Here is an 18,189-nt window from a genome sequence, read left to right on the forward strand (position 1 = left end):
CGAACTTATTGCGGGCTTGATGCCTTTACATTCAAATATTACTTCCAATGACACATTCTTTCACATTTATAATATATTTTTGGGCTCGGATACTGGGTTTATCGGGATACTTGGTTTTGCGCAGGCACTATCTAATCAGTAAAGTCTACTATTGATGTTATTTAAATATACCAAGTCTTAAGGTTCAATGAGTCGATGAACTAGAAACCAGACAATTAAATCGAAGAAAGAAATAAACGTAAGTTCTTTAACACATAAATATGTCATATCTAGTTATCATTATTTTAAAAGGCGGGCCATTCAAATGCCTGCTTTTTCGTCATATTCTTTGTTCTTTTACGAAATTCTTAGTTAAAATTGTTAACGATTACTCTAGCCATGCTTCTTGGGCATAGTGATGAGGCTTTATTACTTTTTAAATATTTCTTTAAATGCGAAGTAATTTGGGTCGAAATTTGCATGTTTTGTGTTCTACAACTGTATATTTTGGTCAGAAACCTGTTGAGGTTATCAGCTGTTTGAGCTCTACATCGATCACTGAAATAGTATAATGTAGTGGATGGAATAATAGGGCGACAATCTTAATATATTAATTACACATCGTTATTGTTTTTTTTTCGATAGATGCTTAGAATTTTAAATAAGGTTACTAATTAATTTAAATACATAGAAGGCAGTAATTAGTATGTCTTCCTTCCTATCATATAGCTTCAAATTTACTTGTACAAACATGAACGTCAGGTAAATAAAAACTTGAATAATAATAAATGAAACTTCAGAATATTTTTCGAACAGTTTATTATCGCCGCAGTCTTATAACATAAAAACGCTGTCGACTAAAGACTATCTATTTTAATTAAGTGTTAAATATCACATAGTAGGAGTGGCTCAGGGCCGGAGTTATTGCTTAGTGGTACTCGTGGTGCGCGGGAGCAGTGTTGTGGACGACCGCGTTGAAACTGGAACAAAGAAAACATATTTAGCAATTTAGGTTTTATTATTAAGTCCGTACATACGTAAATTAGGGAGCAGATTTTCGGATATTAGCAGGAAAGTATTTTTAAATTTAAGATTCAGAAAATGTATTTCCAGGTCATCAGCTTAGCTCTATTTTGGTATTTTTAGGATATTATGGGCAACCACTTAAAATCAGACAAGTGAATTGTTCGTCTTATTCTTTGATAATATATTCATTTCGAAATAAAAGTAACGTTCGCAAATTTTCGCGATTTTTTTAATAACGAAAATGGCTAACATTCGCGTAAAAATATCATAATATATTTATTTTTTAAAGTCATGGTATTTTTTTCACAGATTTTGCAATTATAATCATTATTGATAATTGAATAAAAAGTCGATGCATCTTCAATAACGTCTGATGCTACAGGATCGAGGTCATCTGTCCACAGTGATGTAATATTTTCAATTCCATGAATCATGATGTACAAATTTCGAATGCAATGACATGAATTCATCTCATGGAGATCAGATAAATTATTACGCGATTAATTTTGTAAAGAAAAGAAAGTTAATTCTGTTTATGTTACCGACATTGCATATGTAATTGTATGTATTTATTCATAGAAGGATTACAATTAGTATTCTTTCCGAACCTAGACATTTTAACGCAGCAGTATGAAGTGGCTGGTCTTATCTGTAAGTAAAATATAGTCTAAAATTATTTCGAACAAATGTCAAGCCATTTCCAGTGATTCTCTAAGCGGTAGATGCTTCACTCTACGATCAGTAGAATTGCATCATTTCGCCTTGTCATATGTACAATACCAAGGACCATAATTATTGGGTATATTAATAACTATTGGGTATTTTATAGCTTCTATAAATAATAGTAATAAATTGAATCCTTACCCGTTGTGGTCGTCGGCGGTGTAAGTGACCTTCCTGAAGGAGCCATCAGGTTGGAGGAGAGAGTACTCGCCCTTCACGATGTCACCGTCGCGCACCTCGTGCTGGGTCTTGTGGTCTCCGGTGTGAGGGTCTGACACGGAGTATGAGTAGTCGTATTTGGGATGGGCCTGGAATACAAGATCATATTTTTTTTTATTATGTTGAGTTAAAAGGTAAGTTTGATGATAATCAGTGGTATATTCCAATTAATTAAATTTTATAGAGTATAGTCTCGCTCCCTATCACATCATGTGACAAAATATATACGGCAGAAACTGTGTGCGATAGTTACGCCTCTGCCTAACCCTACGGAGATTAAAAGCGTCAGTGTGTTACTGTGTGTTAGTGTGGGACTATGAACCATGAAGCTCTTGAATCCGACTTGCAGGCCAAAGAACCAAAAGCTATGTGAGTTTGATAATTCTAGTTCCACGAGATAAGCATTAAATAGTTACACTAATGCTTATTTCTTAAGGATATTTGCGCCATCTTATGTATATATATTTTTCTATACGTAGTATTTGGATGTTTTACTCTCTACAGAGGTTATTATATCACGTAATGTGTTGGCTTATTTATAGCATTCCCATAGCATCTGAAGACGTAACCGAAATAAATGTTAACGAGAGAAACCGTGAAATAAATTCTATAGAACTCGCGTCGGCAATTCATGATTAATGTAATGGTATAGGGTTGCCTCACCAACATTTTATGGCGCCTTTTTATGCAACTTGCGGGAAGGCGTAAAAATAAGTAATTTATGAATGAAATTTATCTTGCATTAATATTGATGGATTAAATACGGCTTAATTGATTTATGACTAGAATAGAAGTTTGTTAAATCAATTATAAAATCTAACTATATTATGTGGTAAATTAACTTTTGGAAAAAATAACTCTACATGTTCTTAATATAACTTTTTTTGGTTATATGCAATTAAAGTATATTTTATATAAATTTCTCGCCTGCTATGTATAATGAAATTATTAAATAAGAAATCAAAAACTAATTTATGCTCGATTAAAAAATAGAAAAATAAAAAGTTTTTATACTTTTTATAATATTATGCAATACAGAGAATTCACAAACCTGTCATACTTTATAATTTTGCTTGGTATAGTCAAGAACAGTTACATACGCAGAAGAAATTTTCATAATTACAACGTTGGTTAGCTAACACATTCACAGCAATCTATTAGAAATGCTAATGTTTCCGCTAAAACAAACATTTTCAACGATCGTGTAATTCATACGGGCTAAGCAATTAATTTCTTCGGCCAAATTAATATTTACTTTGTGTGATAATATTTCAAACAAGCCGATAATTAGAGTAAGTATTTTATAAGCAAAAGACACGAGTAGAAATGGCCACCTGTCATTCAAATTCGCACAAGTTAAGTTATTGGACAACCTACATGTAACAAAACAAAGACTTGTCTGTAAAATTGGAGCCAGTGATTTAGTGAGCCTTTGTGAGTGTCGCAAGCACCCTGGGAACAACAGAGAGACCGCAGTCACGAGCAGGACTTGTTATGTAACAAGTAGATTACTTCAAATCTTTGCCCTCGCGGCATTCAATTTATGACAACACGACAACAATCAGTATAGTGCGTTACGTGCAACAGTTACGTGAAGCGTATGAGAAATTATATTATGAAGCAAAAAACATAACAAGAGATATTATTTTCAATGGCTTATTTTATAATTTTAAATTATAAAATTTAAGTACATGTTTTTTAAAATGTATATGTCTCTGTACGTTTTGTTTTAATTAATGCAGTTGCCTTTGTGTAACCCACTGGCCTACCTAAATACATTAAAGTCTAGAAAGTATGTTTTAAACTCAAAAGCATAAATTAAAGATATGAATATTTCGACGGCCGGATCCATATAAAATTTTCCAAAATAAATACCACTTAATGCTTCTTTGCGTCACCGATACTAATTTACTTTAAAGTCTACATGTAAATAGCCAGACACGAAGAATTTGCGAGGCGTTGCAAATACTTCGCCCGGAGATTTGCATGATTACGATGCCACGCCAAGAGGAATATAATATTTACACGGGCCCATTTAGTAAACAAGCAAATGGTTCATGACGTAAGGACATCCACCGAGTGTTTTGATAGATATTGTATCCCGGAAACATCGGCGATTGTGTCGGATCGGCACAACACGCGCAGTTTATGCAAGTTATCAATTAGCCAGTTACTATTGTATTACGAAAGTGTAATGCGGGCCCAGGGAAACAGAACGAGTATCTTGCTGCTCCACTTAGTGATATTAGCCGGTGTTTGTTTATCCATAACGTAATTTTATGTGGACTGCTTGCAACAGTTCGATCTGTGTTTATTGGTATGGGTATTAAACTGACTATTTTTTGTTATAAAATAATGTTAAATTTGCGAACATTGCATATCATCTTATCACCCTAGATTTGAGAATATACGTATACGATATAGTATACAATTATCACTAGATGTGTGCCACAAAAAATGTATCTTCATTTATATTACTAAATATTTCAACATTATCACGAACCGTGAAAAACTTAAAAAATAAAACGTTTCAGTAATTAAGATGTTATTAATGTATTGGGAAATATACTGCAATGGAAGTAATTTAGCCGTGCGCAATAAGTGCGTGAAGGCAATTCACCATCTTTTGCATTGTTTTTGTTGATTCGTCTATCCTTGACCACATTTTTAGTTCATATTGTGAGCGCTGCATCTTGTGTGACAACCGTGGCCAGTGTGCCAGTGTGGCGGCGTGCCAGTGTGGCAACAGTCATCAACTCTGCGACAATTACATTGTCCGCACGCTCTCATTGCGTGTAACGGACTAGCGTTTATTAGCCCAACAAGGTTGATCCCTGTGCGTTTACTTTAGCAAACAATCTATTAGCAGAGCATAGTGATCCACATACAAAGAATCGACTTGGATTGCTTAGGATGTCGTGAATAATGTCGTCTTCACCATAAAACATATCGACAGAACGAGTCAATACGTCCAGTACTTTATCGGCCATGGGAACGGTATTATTTATGAATTGACGCATATTAATTTTCCTTGTTGAACCCGCAGTCAGATGCTTGTCTGCAGTGTAAGCAATGATATTTAATTCTAACATTGTAATTATGAATAAATATTTATTATTTTAGTTATATCTACTTCAATATTTTTAGTTCATCGTCTCTCAAGAGTCAATTTACGTTTTAGCTTATTTACATGAACCTCAGTTGGCCTTGCAGTCAGAATAAGTAACGCAGTATGCCGATTGACAAACGCCGGATATTCAGATCTTAGATTACAAGACAAGTGCATCTTTGTTGCATGCAAGTGCTTAATCAAGATGGACTATTATTTCATAGTTTGCGTTTTAATTGGATTTGAATGTAACAAACGAGTATTTCTAGGGACCGGTTTACGTCTATTAAATTTGATTTTTTCACTTGCATGCATGAATAATTTTAAGCAAGATAATTATATAGCTATGCAATTGTACTGAAAATATTTGTTTCTTAACCAAGTGAATCGGTGCTTTATTGAGTAATGGAAAGAAAGGGGTCATATACTATATTTACTAGTTTAGGAGTTTTACTTTAAAGGTTAATATATTTTACCTTTTTAATCTAATAGGGTCATACGTAAACTGTGAAAGAATTCAGAGTTTATGACTTAACATTAGGTCCAGATGTAGATAGGCTTATTTTCAACACAATATAATGAGATAAGATTGTCAATTCGTGAGTGTACTTGTATTTCTGGCGACCTTTTTGGGAATAACGGCGTGATCTTATTTATGTTACATTTGTACTTTTGAAAACACGGACTGGAAAAATGTTGGTTCGTGAGTATCATATAAGTAAATTTACTATTGAAAGTGACTCGGTGGGTAGTCGTATTGAGTTGAGCGAGATAGCTAGCCTGTAGAGCTTTCATCCGTACACCCAACTTGAATGGATTACTAAGAACTGTGCAATAACTATATGCTTTATTATAATAGTTAATAGTAGGGAAGCTGTTTGTATGAGCTTACATTAGGAGCACGTGTGAGTTGTGTATTTTGTCATTTAGATTATATATGGTAAAAAAGCTTATTTTTGTGAAGCCTCCGTGAATAATATGTTAGAGTGCATATTCATTTGCATGTCATTAACCTACAGTTAGATAATCTATTTCCACCTACAAAGTTGCTCTCTGACAACTGTAAAGTATTTTCAGGACTAATTAATTATAGCTGTTGATTAAATTACATATTTATCTCTGCTGTTATATCTAATATGTTCTAAAGCGTTTCTGAATTTAAATTATACAGATATATGCTTATTGTGTAGAAGGAGGATTTGACACCAGTACCGTTATTTGTCGCGATATCAATATAATTTTATATGATTAAGATATTATTTCGTCTTGTATCTAAATAATACCTCTGCTAGTAAAAAGCCTCAGACGTCAACTCGCGGCTTGTTTTGCTATAAATTTAACGGGATGGTCCCACACCTGTAATATTTGTTTAATTCAAGGCTCTTACTAACTTTATCACTACATAGTATAAAACAAAGTCGCTTTCTCTGTCCCTATGCTTAAATCTTTAAAACTTCGCAACGGATTTTGATGCGGTTTTTTTTAATAGATAGAGTGATTCAAGATGAAGGTTTATATGTATAATAACATCCATTAAATAGTGGAGAAATATTGCACCCGTGCGAAGCCGGGGCGGGTCGCTAGTTACTAATAAATCAAAATGTCTTACATGGTAGTCGACATGTTCGTCATGTCCTCCGTAGTGTGCCACAGCAGCGACGGGCGCGACAGCCACTGGTGCGTACGCGACGGCTTCGTGACCGTATCCCTCGCCGGCGTACCCGTGGCCAACCTGCACCACGCCAGCTGTTGCTAGCGCCACCACTGAGAGAATTACTGCTGTCTGGAATGTAGAGGATGATTAAGTATTTTTTTTTTGTTTGGACTCATGTAGAGTTTTTTTTTAATGATTCTTTTAAAATGTATTAAGTTCATGACTATAAGAATATCTTAGAAACTAACCCCTTTATTCATAAACGTTTTTTATCTAAGGACGGAGTAAAGCTGTGATAACAAGCTTGTTTCTCAGTGCCCAACGGAATTTACTAGTAACAAACTCAAAAAAGGTAAAAAGTACGAATACGTCATAAGTTAAGGTTGTTCCAAAGCTTCCGGTAAGCTCAAATTTCAACATTTGCTTAGTCAATGACACAGTTCTAAATCCAGGTAGAGCCTGAATTTTCAGATCAGGGGCGATATCAGGCCCAGTCCTTTCACTCGCAACAGGAATGTTGACCACAATTGCACTTACTTTGGCGATCATTTTGCGTTTGAATAAGGTTTGCTTCGTTTCGTCGACCACACACAACTAATGCCGAAGAGCGAAACCGTTCGACTTTTATATTGGTATAGCGGCAAGATGGGACGTACGCGGGGTCTACGCAAGAATACGGTAGTTTGATAATGATACAGTAATTACGTAAATTATATATGTTGATGGTTCAAGGTGAGATAATTATGCTCGCGAGACAATTGTTATGAAGAAAGTAGATCATATGTGGTAAAATGCGGTGTTTCCATATGGTCAGATCACGTTTTACGACCCTTTCTGTATTAGGTTTATCTGTCAAGGTACGTGACTGCTGTTCTCTGCCAAATTGCATCAAGGAAATAAATTATTTATGCACGAATCTATTCGTATGTTCGATGATCTTTCACGGTAAGCTGCATAAACAATTTTATTAGGTTACTTGTTTTGATTAACAAACACAAGGTTTGATGAAGAAGCCTTATTGTCTACTTTCTACAGTAAAAATTAGAGTTTATATTTCAGGTTCTTTTTGCTAAACCCGTATATGCTAGTTTTGTATAGAACAAAAAATTCGACACATGAAAGGACTAATGGCGTAATTTCATTTCTGAAATCAATTAACAGTCTTGAAATAAATCTCTCACGGTACGTTCTTGCATTATTAACGTTTCAAAGTTTGACGCCACAAGAGTTGAATTAGAATAAATCTGCAAAATTCTCAAGGTTACAGTTTTAATGCACAGAGCTCTTAGCTCGTTTACATACATGGTAATGGAGGAATGTAACGCACATAAATGTGAAACTACGACTACTTTCTACCTTATTAATCATTATGTCTTTTATAGTCGTGATGTAATCATGAGACAGTTGTTGTATGATGATTCAATTATGATGACTTATGTAGAGGATGCTTAGAAAATATTAATTTGGTGTGGGGTAACATATATTGCTGTGTCGTGAGGTGTATTTAATCCTAATACGAAAGTTTATTGAAATGACTGGTAGTGTTAATTGAGAGGGCAAATCTCTTGAACCTGTTAAACTTCTATGGAAGTCTAAAAGTCCGGCAACTCATCTCCATGCCGTCTAGTATTGCAGATGTTCATGGGCAGCGGTGATCACTTACCAGGTGAACCGTATGCTCCTTTGCCCCAAATAATATAAAAAAAGATCTTCAGGTAATCCATCGTATTCTACGGCAATACATTAATGCCGGTATGGAAGGATGGCATCTAGTTGACTTCTATATACAACTATATAACAAATATGTCGGGTGAATATTGTACCGATCTCACCTAATGGAATAATAACGGGCATAAGGTACAAAACTATATGTATTTATTTATTAAGTTTTCCAGCAGCGTTAACACTACGATTACAAAATATGAAGTTTGCTACCAATGAGTAATTCCTGCAATACCTGCTTCTAAGTATGCACATTCGTCTCTACCTTCATAGGGTTTGTGGAAAAAATTTATCATAAATAAAGAGCAATGATATTTTATTATGAATTATATGCATATAAGACTTTTGAGCTATGACGCAGGAAAACACAATGTTATACACGCTAAAAGTGTTTATTACATTATTTCGAAACAAGATACAATTATTTAGTCTAATAGTGTTCACTCTTCAGTAAGGGACTATAAGGAAGGCAAGCGTTTACATAATAAGTTTAATAATAAATTAACACTTACTAAATTCGTACTCTCTCGAGCTATCTTGTTAGGTTGTAATTACATATATAAGATAACTAGAGCGTTGCTTGGCGCCAAGTGGGCCGACGAAAGCGAGCACCAAAACACAAAACGATCACAGGCCTTGTCCGAGGGAGCTATTATAAAACAATATGTTTTCATCACAAAGAATAATAGTCAAATTGAGACTATGAGGCAATACATAATTCTCTAAGTAATAATTACTGTTGTGTTTGGAACATGGACTAAAACATTTGTAAATATTTAAATTGAATCTAGCATTCATAGAAAATAACTGTGCGTGTTTGGTTTTAGTATTTGCAGCTCTTACTTTCTGAGTCTTATATAACTTAGCCTGTAATATCGAAGGCGTAGGCAGAGTTGCAACTAGTAAAATTACGGTTTACCCAATTTATTTCTTTCCACCTATGTATAGGGCAGGCCTATTACCTCATCGATTAACGCAATGATCATAAACCGAGATAATTTTATTGTAAAATCGATTCACACAAATTAATGAAGAAAATAATGATTCAGTAAACTATAATGATTTCTTATGTTTACGCGAATGTTAGACATTGAAATTAAACTAATTTTCGGATTCTATCGCGGTTTTTGTATTTTATTTTTCTCCCGAAGTTTCGAAGACTTTGCAGCCTTCATGGTCACGGGGGGGACTGAGTAAACTATACAATATACGTTTTTGAAGGTAAGTAAATAATCGGCGCCGGAGTTTAACGTAAGATCGAACCTATTACGAATATAATAGTAATAACTAGTAAGTGTCACAATACAGGAAATAAATAAGCTTAAGCTCTTAGCTCTACAAACTTCACCATCGACATTATTTAGGTCTTGCTGGCTAGCGGCAACGATTTCTGATAACAATAAATCAGTATCTTGTAAAACTTAGGACATACAATTGACTTAGAATAAAAGTTAATATTGTTTACGCTATTAAAAAAGGATTAGAGGGGAAATGCTCGTGGAAACTAATAAATTGTATCAATTTATAACTAATTAACTAAAATTATAACTGGACAGTCTATTGGAAATAAACTCTTAGTTTCTTAGGTAATAATTATTGGGCAGTTTCTTCTCGTGTTCAGTAATTTACGAGACAAAACACTGATGTTATTCAGATAAATGAGTATTGACAAAGCATGAATTGCAGACAACAAAATATAATTGAAAATATGTTTTACATACTTTGTTATAGAAATCGATTTGCCATTCATAAAAGTAGGCCAATATGCTATAAGCCTAGAGAAATGTGCCCAAGAAATGTAGTTTTAAATAATCATGTTAGTTAACTGCAATTATTACCTGCTTGATAGTTGGTGACCACCCGAGTTATCGCTTGAATAATTATAAGACTATTTTCAATACGGTCAGTAGACAAGCGGGGAAAAGCTAAAGTTGATTAAGAGCGGTGTTTTTTGCAGGTGAGTTAAAATCTTACAAATATTAGTAGCGATAATTATATTATTATAACAAATGATTAAGATATGAATTAGTATAGAGTTGTGTAAATCGTGTCGAATAGATTGAATGTCTCGGTGGCGTCTTTGTATTGTGCACATGGTATGACATGGCTCTGAGAACACAGGTACGAATACGGTCGGGAAAAGCTGTGTTGAATTTTTTTGCTCAGTGACAATCCGGGATCGAGAAATTGTGCACGATATGGCGATAGGCTCGCCCCCTATCACATCATGAGTCGGAATAATAAAAAAACACATGGGTCAAATCTGGTTGCTCTAGTTGCACCTCTGCCTACTCCTTCTGGGATAAAGGCTCGATGTGTGTATCTGCGTCCAATAGGCTGTCTGTCAGTATATACTTTACTAGCTTAAGTAGCACATACAAAGGTAAGTAAGAGCATTACGTCCGTTTGGCCAGCTGATCAAAGCCGTTTTTATAGCAAATAATCGAGAAATGCACAAACAGTTCACAAAGCTACAAGAATCGTTTATGTGACTGTTTATAAATAGGAAACCATTCTGCAAACGTTGAGTGTATGTAAATATTTTCGTGACTATCTTATGTATGGCGAACTAGTTTTCCCAAGTCATGATCATAACATCAAGACGCCTCATGAGCCGTAGTTACGTATGTTGTCATTTATGTTACTTCCTTCATCTGATATGCGTGTTGTAAGCTTTAGGATTTTCTACGTGACTTCGAGTTGGCGCACTATTAACTGCTCTTAAGTATTCTGATGATATGATAACATTTTGTATTCGTGTTCATATTAGCTAATAATGAGTATACATGGACTTGCAATTTTGTTTTTTAGTTTTTTATCAGTTCGATCCGTGACCATGAAGGCTGCAAAATCTTCGAAACGTCGGTAGAAATTATAATATTATAAATAGCCGCGATAAAATCCGGAAATAGTTTTATTTCAATATCTAATCTTCTTCTTCTATCTACTAATATTATAGCGAGAAAAAGTTTGTTTTTGAACGCGCTAATCTCAAGAATTACTTAACCGATTTTGAATTTTTTTGACTAATAGGTAGCATATATACATTACTGCTTCTATAGGCTACTTTTTAACCAGAAATATGTTTATCCCGGAAAATACTTTTTCGCACTGGCCAAGGCTATTTGAATAAAGATAAAAATATGATAGCGTTAAGCAAAGTTTCCATTGATCTTGTATATAATTTTAAACTTGATAGTTACTGTGGACGCAAAATGGGTTCAGTTTTTACACCGAATGTAGTTTGATGAGTCTAACCAGTTTTCAATAGCTAATTACTCGCTCGAAGTGCAGGAAATTTATAGGGACCGGTAAGAGTTCTGTTTTTTCCCATTACGTATAGCGTAAGCATGAACAGTGCTTGTAATTAGTGATTGTGTGTTACTTAATATTTCACATCCTACGTTTGTATTGTTCGATATTGCTAAGACGCAACAGTAATCTAATCGTACGAACGCTATCTTACTGAAATACGCACGTTTCCTGAGCGTTGTTCAAGCGTGAGTCTTGCATTTTCGTTATAAATATTTATGTACTAAAAATACATTCATAACAGGTGGAGTAAATTGATTCAACTGCAATATTCCGTCGAATAAGCGAGTAATGTTGAGTAAAGAGATTTTTTTGATTGATTTCACTGCGATGTGTGGTCGGCGAAGGAATTTCTTTTATAGACATATTTTGATTTGATTTCATTTGCATTGATTTATTTAGATTACAAGGCATTGTTTTTAATGACAAATTTAAACACATATTCATATAATTAATAGTAACACTGTATTTCTACTTAATATAATAATACATTAATACAGTTTTCACATAAACAGTATTTAATGATGGGTGGTGATGTAATGAGCGGGAGCCGCGTGTACGGCGTGGACGAGTGGTGCAGCGTGGACCACTGGGGCAGCATGGACCACTGGAGTAGCATGGACTACTGGGGTGGCATGGATCAGTGGGGCAGCGTGGACCAGGTTAGCGGCGTGGACAGCGTGCGCCGGCGCAGGAGGAGCGGCTTGTGCGTTCGGCTCAGAGTTGTGTACGATGGCGTTGAATCTGCATGTAAAGGTATATTAAGTAGTTGTATAGTTTTTTTTAGATAGTTGCTTTGCGATAAAACTGCGCTCAGTGAATTGATATTTCATTCTGAAGTGAGAAATTACTCAATTGGCAAAGTTAAGGCATATTTTTGTCAATTATGTAAAACCGCTTTCGGTTGTAGTATGTTAAACAAAGTAATATATTTGACAATCGAATTGGTCATCAATGCATAAATGCATAATTTGGTAATTGAGTACTAAAGATTTTATTAATTATTTTATTTTATTAATAATCACAACAACACTTGTAAAGCTCTATTATTCAACTACTAAAGTATGTAAACTAACAGCTATTAGATTCGCCAGCTAAGACTCCATAGTAATTTATATGTTAGTCGGCCTTAACATAGTGGCAAATTTTATATAATTAGCAAGTTCAGTGATTACATATGCATATGATGCTTTATTTCTATTCCCAAATTCTATTGCTGAAGATAATGACATCGCAATCGTTCGCAGTAATTGTTACGACATTTTAGGATGTTAAGTTAAAAAAAGTTAGGTTATCTATTATAATTTGTGTGATATAATTTCAGGACATTAGCTAAATATAAATAAATAAAAAATATTTCGGTGGCCTAGAGCATTTTATGCTATGGAAAATTAATAAATTATAATCTACCCGTTTAGGGACTCTTACCCGTTGTGCTCGTCAGCGGTGTATTCGACCTTGCGGATGGAACCATCAGGCTGGAGCAAAGAATATTCGCCCTTCACGACGTCGCCGTCGCGGGTCTCGTGCTGGGACTTGTGGTCGCCGGTGTGAGGGTCCTCCACGGAGTATGAGAATTCATAATGCGCGGGAGCCTGTTGATAATAGTTATAATTGAAGAAATTTATGTTTATAGATATCTTATTCGAAATATAATCTGCTTTATAAAATATATTTTTTCTAAATACAGAGGGCCAATGAAAAAAAATATATGATGGAATTATCCTATACATTTTTGAGTTAACAAACGACACTATCTTGTAGCTTAGAAAAATCTTTTTTAAGGCACGCTGTTTCCCAAATATATTAGTCGTCAATTTGTAATTTGCATACACTCTTATTACGTACTAAATAAAATCAGGGCAACGACCTTACGGTTTAGTAAAACTTTAAATTTATTTGCAAGCATTTTTGGTTTAAATTATCTAACACAAATATTTATATTGCAATGAACTTATGTTGGTTAATTGTTTAGAAATAATGATATATTGTTACACACAATTGAAGTAGTGCAGGGCGTCAGTTAAGTAAAACATTAATGATGTGTTTGATAAATAGACTTCTAATCGGAATCACAGAATAATAAATCGTATGCTGATTACAAAACCATCATCTCGTTTGCACAATATATTTTTTTTTTGTGTTCTATTAACTGATCAAATTTTTTAATCATAATAGTACCTTTCACTTGCTTTGTATTGGTATAGTATGTGTAACAATGCACGTTATGTGATATAAAAATGTTACTGTTTGCTTGAAGACCGGGTTACAATATACGTTAGGTACAAAAGCCCTGAACAGTAAAATTAAGATAAATAAATTACACTATTTAATGTTTATAACACTGAAAATTAAAATAGATTTGTAATCATTTTACAATCAAAAAAACTTAATAGTTGTTTAATTAATATCGTGACGTACATTGCCTTTAGTTTAACTGTTGCCTTTATAAATGGCATAGAACTATTATATTGCCCTTTCATTGTGAAGATAAAGTTTCATTCACAATGTTGCAAAAAAATAAGAATATTTTACTTAACGGTTCTATAATTTTTTACAATATTTCTAGCGATTTTTATCAATTTTCAATCATTACTCTCATGTGATTTGCAATAAATTATCTTCCCGTCTTAAAAGCAATTACAATTTTACTTACATGGTCCTCAATTTGTTGAGAGCGTCCAACAGCGATAGTACCGACGGCAGGGGAGATGCGATGGATCAGGGGACCGGCGTGGATGTAGGAAGTCTGATCTATAATGGGAGAGGTCTGGTGCACCAGAGGGGCGGCGTGCTCAAGCACAGGACCAGCGTGCTGCAAGACCGGGGTGTAGTGGGCGGTGGCAGGGGAGGGCTCGTCGTGGCGGACGATGCTTTGAGAGGACACGGCGTGGCCTTGTCCCTGCTCGATCAAACCCGCCTGGCAGACCGCCAGCAGAGCGCCGATTACTGCGATCTATGAAATTATTAATATAAAATAATTAATAGTGTTTATTGTTAGGTGGATGTTTAGGATAAGTTTGATTGCAATCTAGTGATCAATATAAAATTCCAAGTTAGATATTATTCTATTATGAATATCCATTCAAAATCATAGTATTGTGTGTTAATAATAAATATCCTTTTTTGCCAAGTAAATCTGTTGATCCAAAAATATCTTTAAATTTTTGTTTTTCACTATCCCTTAATTTTGAAGAATAAAATGCAATCTCACTTTGAAGTACATGTTGATGTGCTTTACTGGAGTGTGGAGTGCGTTTGATAAGGTCCCGGTGTTGGTGGTAGTTTTTATAGTTGCGAGGAAGCCCGGGCGCATGTCATCCGATACGGCAGAACCGGCCCAACATATGATACCGCCGCACACGATCACCTTTACACCTTTACCTTACGTCATTTTGACATTTTTTATTTTCGTTCAAGGTTGCGTAAAAGCTCTTCCATATGATCGATTATACGGAGCTTTGTATCGCTTCAGTAATCAAAATATTTTATAGCATGAAACGATTTAATGATGTGAACTTTCTTCTCATTGTTAACATTAATTTTTATAATGACCATTGTTAGTTTAGTTCTGTGGTTTGCAAAAGCTTGGTTAACGTTAATAAGAAAAGAGGATTTCATGATTGATTTACTAAAAATAACTTACATCATTATTCTGTGGGTAAATACATAGTTCTATTACATATTGCAAATATAACTAATTGTGTAATTTAAAGCTTTTAACTGATTTCCAAAAAAAGGAGAAGGTTCCCAAGTCATGGGTCTATATGTTTTTTTAATTTCATTATATAATAGTGCAGTATACAGTCCTTATACACATGTATACATATTTATCATCATTACAATACAGAAAAATAAAGTTTAAAGAAAAAAATGCTCTATTGATGCTCGCGTGTGGAATAGACTTTATAGTACAAGCAGGTAAGAAAGTAGCGCTCTGGGTCGCACCGCGTGCTCCAGTAAACTGTTACACAACGTTAGGCCTCAGCCACACGTGGAGATTGTCTTATGAGTTAACTATATAAATAATGATTCGCCATAGTGTTATTATAACCCATTTCAATTTTATCACCAATACGTGGTTAATATTTTATCTAAAATGAAAACACGTTTATACAATTGATAATATTTTGTAAGCCAATTTTTAATGATATATTTTTTAATATTTCAAACTTCCCCTTATCTTTTTTTTGTCAAAGAATGATTTGTGTTCCCCAAGGATTCACCCCTCGGTGTTATAAAATGCGTGCCATCGCTGATCCTGGCGTATAGGCATTAGTAGGAAAGGTTTGTAGTGAGGGGGGAGGGCTCGGGGCGTTCTCCGATATATTTTTAAATTTTCTTATGGCCTCCCGTTGAAGCCGTCATACTCCGTTAATTAATTTGTATGCGCAAGAAGTTTTTAAGGCCCTTGTCTGTCCCTAATGGTGCTAGATGACTTTTACCGTTTGTACAGACGATAAGCAAGACTGAAAGTGAAAATTATTGCTAAGTCCTTAAATTACTTTACGATTAAATGCATAAAGACCATTTTTAAGTACGTTTGGTACTGGATAGATTTTTCGAAGAAGCAGAGTGTGAAAAATGGTAGCAACTTTTGCTAATGATTATGCATTTCGAATTATAGTAATGAATATATTATGCTCTTTTATAATCTTGAGTATAATTATAGTTTATTTATTTTAGAAATAATAATTGTTATGAAAAAAAAACTGTTTTGCCTTTACTCTTATATTTACAAAAATTATGTAATTTTGCTCAGCAGCGCTTTCGGAACACTAGCTTCATATTTGGTTTTATAATAGCATAAATATACAGTTACTCAATATTATATACTAGTTTCTCGTAGCTTCACCAGAGTGATTAGTACTTTAGCAGAATAAAGTCTCTCTGCCGTTTACCAGACAAAAATATAATTGAATATGTTAATTTGATGTATTTACTCCCTTTAGCGGTTTGTGACTATATTAAACCCAATTAGAAGACTATGTACTAAAAACGAACTACATATTTATAAATAGTACAGTCTATAGTAAGATTGTATCAGTTCAGTCATCCGTAAAAATTATTTTGATTAGAGGCGGTATTTTAACGGCCCTGTATGTACAATATAATTATGATACTAGTATTATATTTATCTCTGAGTGTGTCGCTAGCGCATTAGCTGCATGTTGAATAAGTCGTCGAGCGCTTCGCATATTTTCCTCGATCGAGTGGCCAGTCGGTCGCGCGGCTACCTCACCGAGCTTTCTGTGAAGGTCACCATCGTAATTATTGGCCAACTTTAATGACACCTTTTTGGATGCCGCCATTTTTAATTCGACTTGTTATTTTGGTGATGCGACTCATAAAATACATCGTAAAGACGAATCCAAAAAGATAGACAACGCTTACGTAACTATTATGAAACTGAATGATAAATATTTGATGCATTGAAATATTATCTTATTTGTAAAGGATGCGGTCGCAAGATCCTATTTTATTGTGGAAAACATTTCGGGACGGATACAGATTGACCTCAATGTCCGAACTGTTGATATGTGTAAAGGTTGATTGATGATTACTAAAGTGTACATTCTTATTTAAAGGTTTATTGTTCACGTGAGGAGAACTGATTTGTTGATGGGCGTAATGACCTTGCAAGTAGCTGCATGACGGATTCATATACATAAAGTTTTGGATATTTGATTTCAAGTCGATTGCCGCTTGGCACGCAATCCTGAAACACCAATGTCGTGACAATATTCATATGACGGTTAATTTATGTATAAATTATTAATATAATATGATACTCTGCAGTCTGCATGGAGATTACATCTCTTTATTTTACAAGCAATTATTAAAAAGATATGCTTACACACATAGATATATAAATATTCGTGTATATATTTTTTTATTTCAAACGAAAATATACTACTTATGATACATTATGGAAATCTGAACATAGGTGTGTTAAAATTACTGATTTTTTTACCATTGAGTATTAAAACTCGAATCTAACTTGTTCATCTAAAAGTATTTAAATCGTTGCATAGTATAAGTAACCGTTAACTATCTAATCCACAATCTCCGTAGAAGTAGGGCTCAATTGAGATTACTTGCCTCCTGTCATAATTTCAGTTCCTAGTTACCGCAGTTAGTGGAATTTATTGCAGCGGCGGACACGTAACTTACTATATTGATAATTATTGCCACATGGCGGGTGTTTACGATGTTTTTCATCATCGACATATTCGAAAATATAACCATATTTTTTAAATCGAAAATCTAAATTAGCAAAGAATCAAACCCACAACATAACGATGTACAGAGTAATTTTCCATTAGACCAGTGCGACGGCTAGTGTTAATTACTAAACTATGATTATTTATACACAAAACACTATAATTATTAAGGCAGATATTAAAGCATCCCTAAAATATCGATATACTCCGATATTTACGTT

At 34.3% G+C, this 18,189-nt stretch overlaps 2 protein-coding genes across 2 annotated transcripts; both read right to left on the reverse strand.

Moving 5' to 3' along the window:
- Positions 1-781: 781 nt before the first annotated feature.
- On the reverse strand, positions 782-7,348 carry LOC115454447 (cuticle protein 19). The gene is made up of 4 exons (XM_037443728.1): positions 7,248-7,348; positions 6,666-6,839; positions 1,870-2,036; positions 782-959 (listed from the first exon to the last, which is right to left on the reverse strand). The coding sequence occupies exons 1-4, from the start codon at positions 7,257-7,259 to the stop codon at positions 908-910; spliced, it is 405 nt and encodes a 134-aa protein (XP_037299625.1). The 5' UTR covers positions 7,260-7,348; the 3' UTR covers positions 782-907.
- Positions 7,349-12,186: 4,838 nt separating this feature from the next.
- Positions 12,187-15,037, reverse strand: LOC115455240 (cuticle protein 19). Its single transcript, XM_037443722.1, has 4 exons — positions 14,959-15,037; positions 14,401-14,700; positions 13,173-13,339; positions 12,187-12,488 (listed from the first exon to the last, which is right to left on the reverse strand). The coding sequence occupies exons 1-4, from the start codon at positions 14,968-14,970 to the stop codon at positions 12,263-12,265; spliced, it is 705 nt and encodes a 234-aa protein (XP_037299619.1). The 5' UTR covers positions 14,971-15,037; the 3' UTR covers positions 12,187-12,262.
- Between the last annotated feature and the right edge of the window lie 3,152 nt (positions 15,038-18,189).

Source organism: Manduca sexta, chromosome 26, assembly GCF_014839805.1.
Source record: "Manduca sexta isolate Smith_Timp_Sample1 chromosome 26, JHU_Msex_v1.0, whole genome shotgun sequence".
Lineage (NCBI taxonomy): Eukaryota > Metazoa > Arthropoda > Insecta > Lepidoptera > Sphingidae > Manduca > Manduca sexta.

Coding starts and splice junctions, on each gene's coding strand:
- LOC115455240 (XM_037443722.1), bottom strand. Junction 13,340..14,400: donor CTCAACAAATTGAGGACCAT/GTAAGTAAAATT, acceptor TATTATCAACAG/GCTCCCGCGCATTATGAATT. Junction 12,489..13,172: donor ACCGCTGACGAGCACAACGG/GTAAGAGTCCCT, acceptor CTTTACATGCAG/ATTCAACGCCATCGTACACA.
- LOC115454447 (XM_037443728.1), bottom strand. Junction 2,037..6,665: donor ACGAACATGTCGACTACCAT/GTAAGACATTTT, acceptor CTTGTATTCCAG/GCCCATCCCAAATACGACTA. Junction 960..1,869: donor ACCGCCGACGACCACAACGG/GTAAGGATTCAA, acceptor TCTTTGTTCCAG/TTTCAACGCGGTCGTCCACA.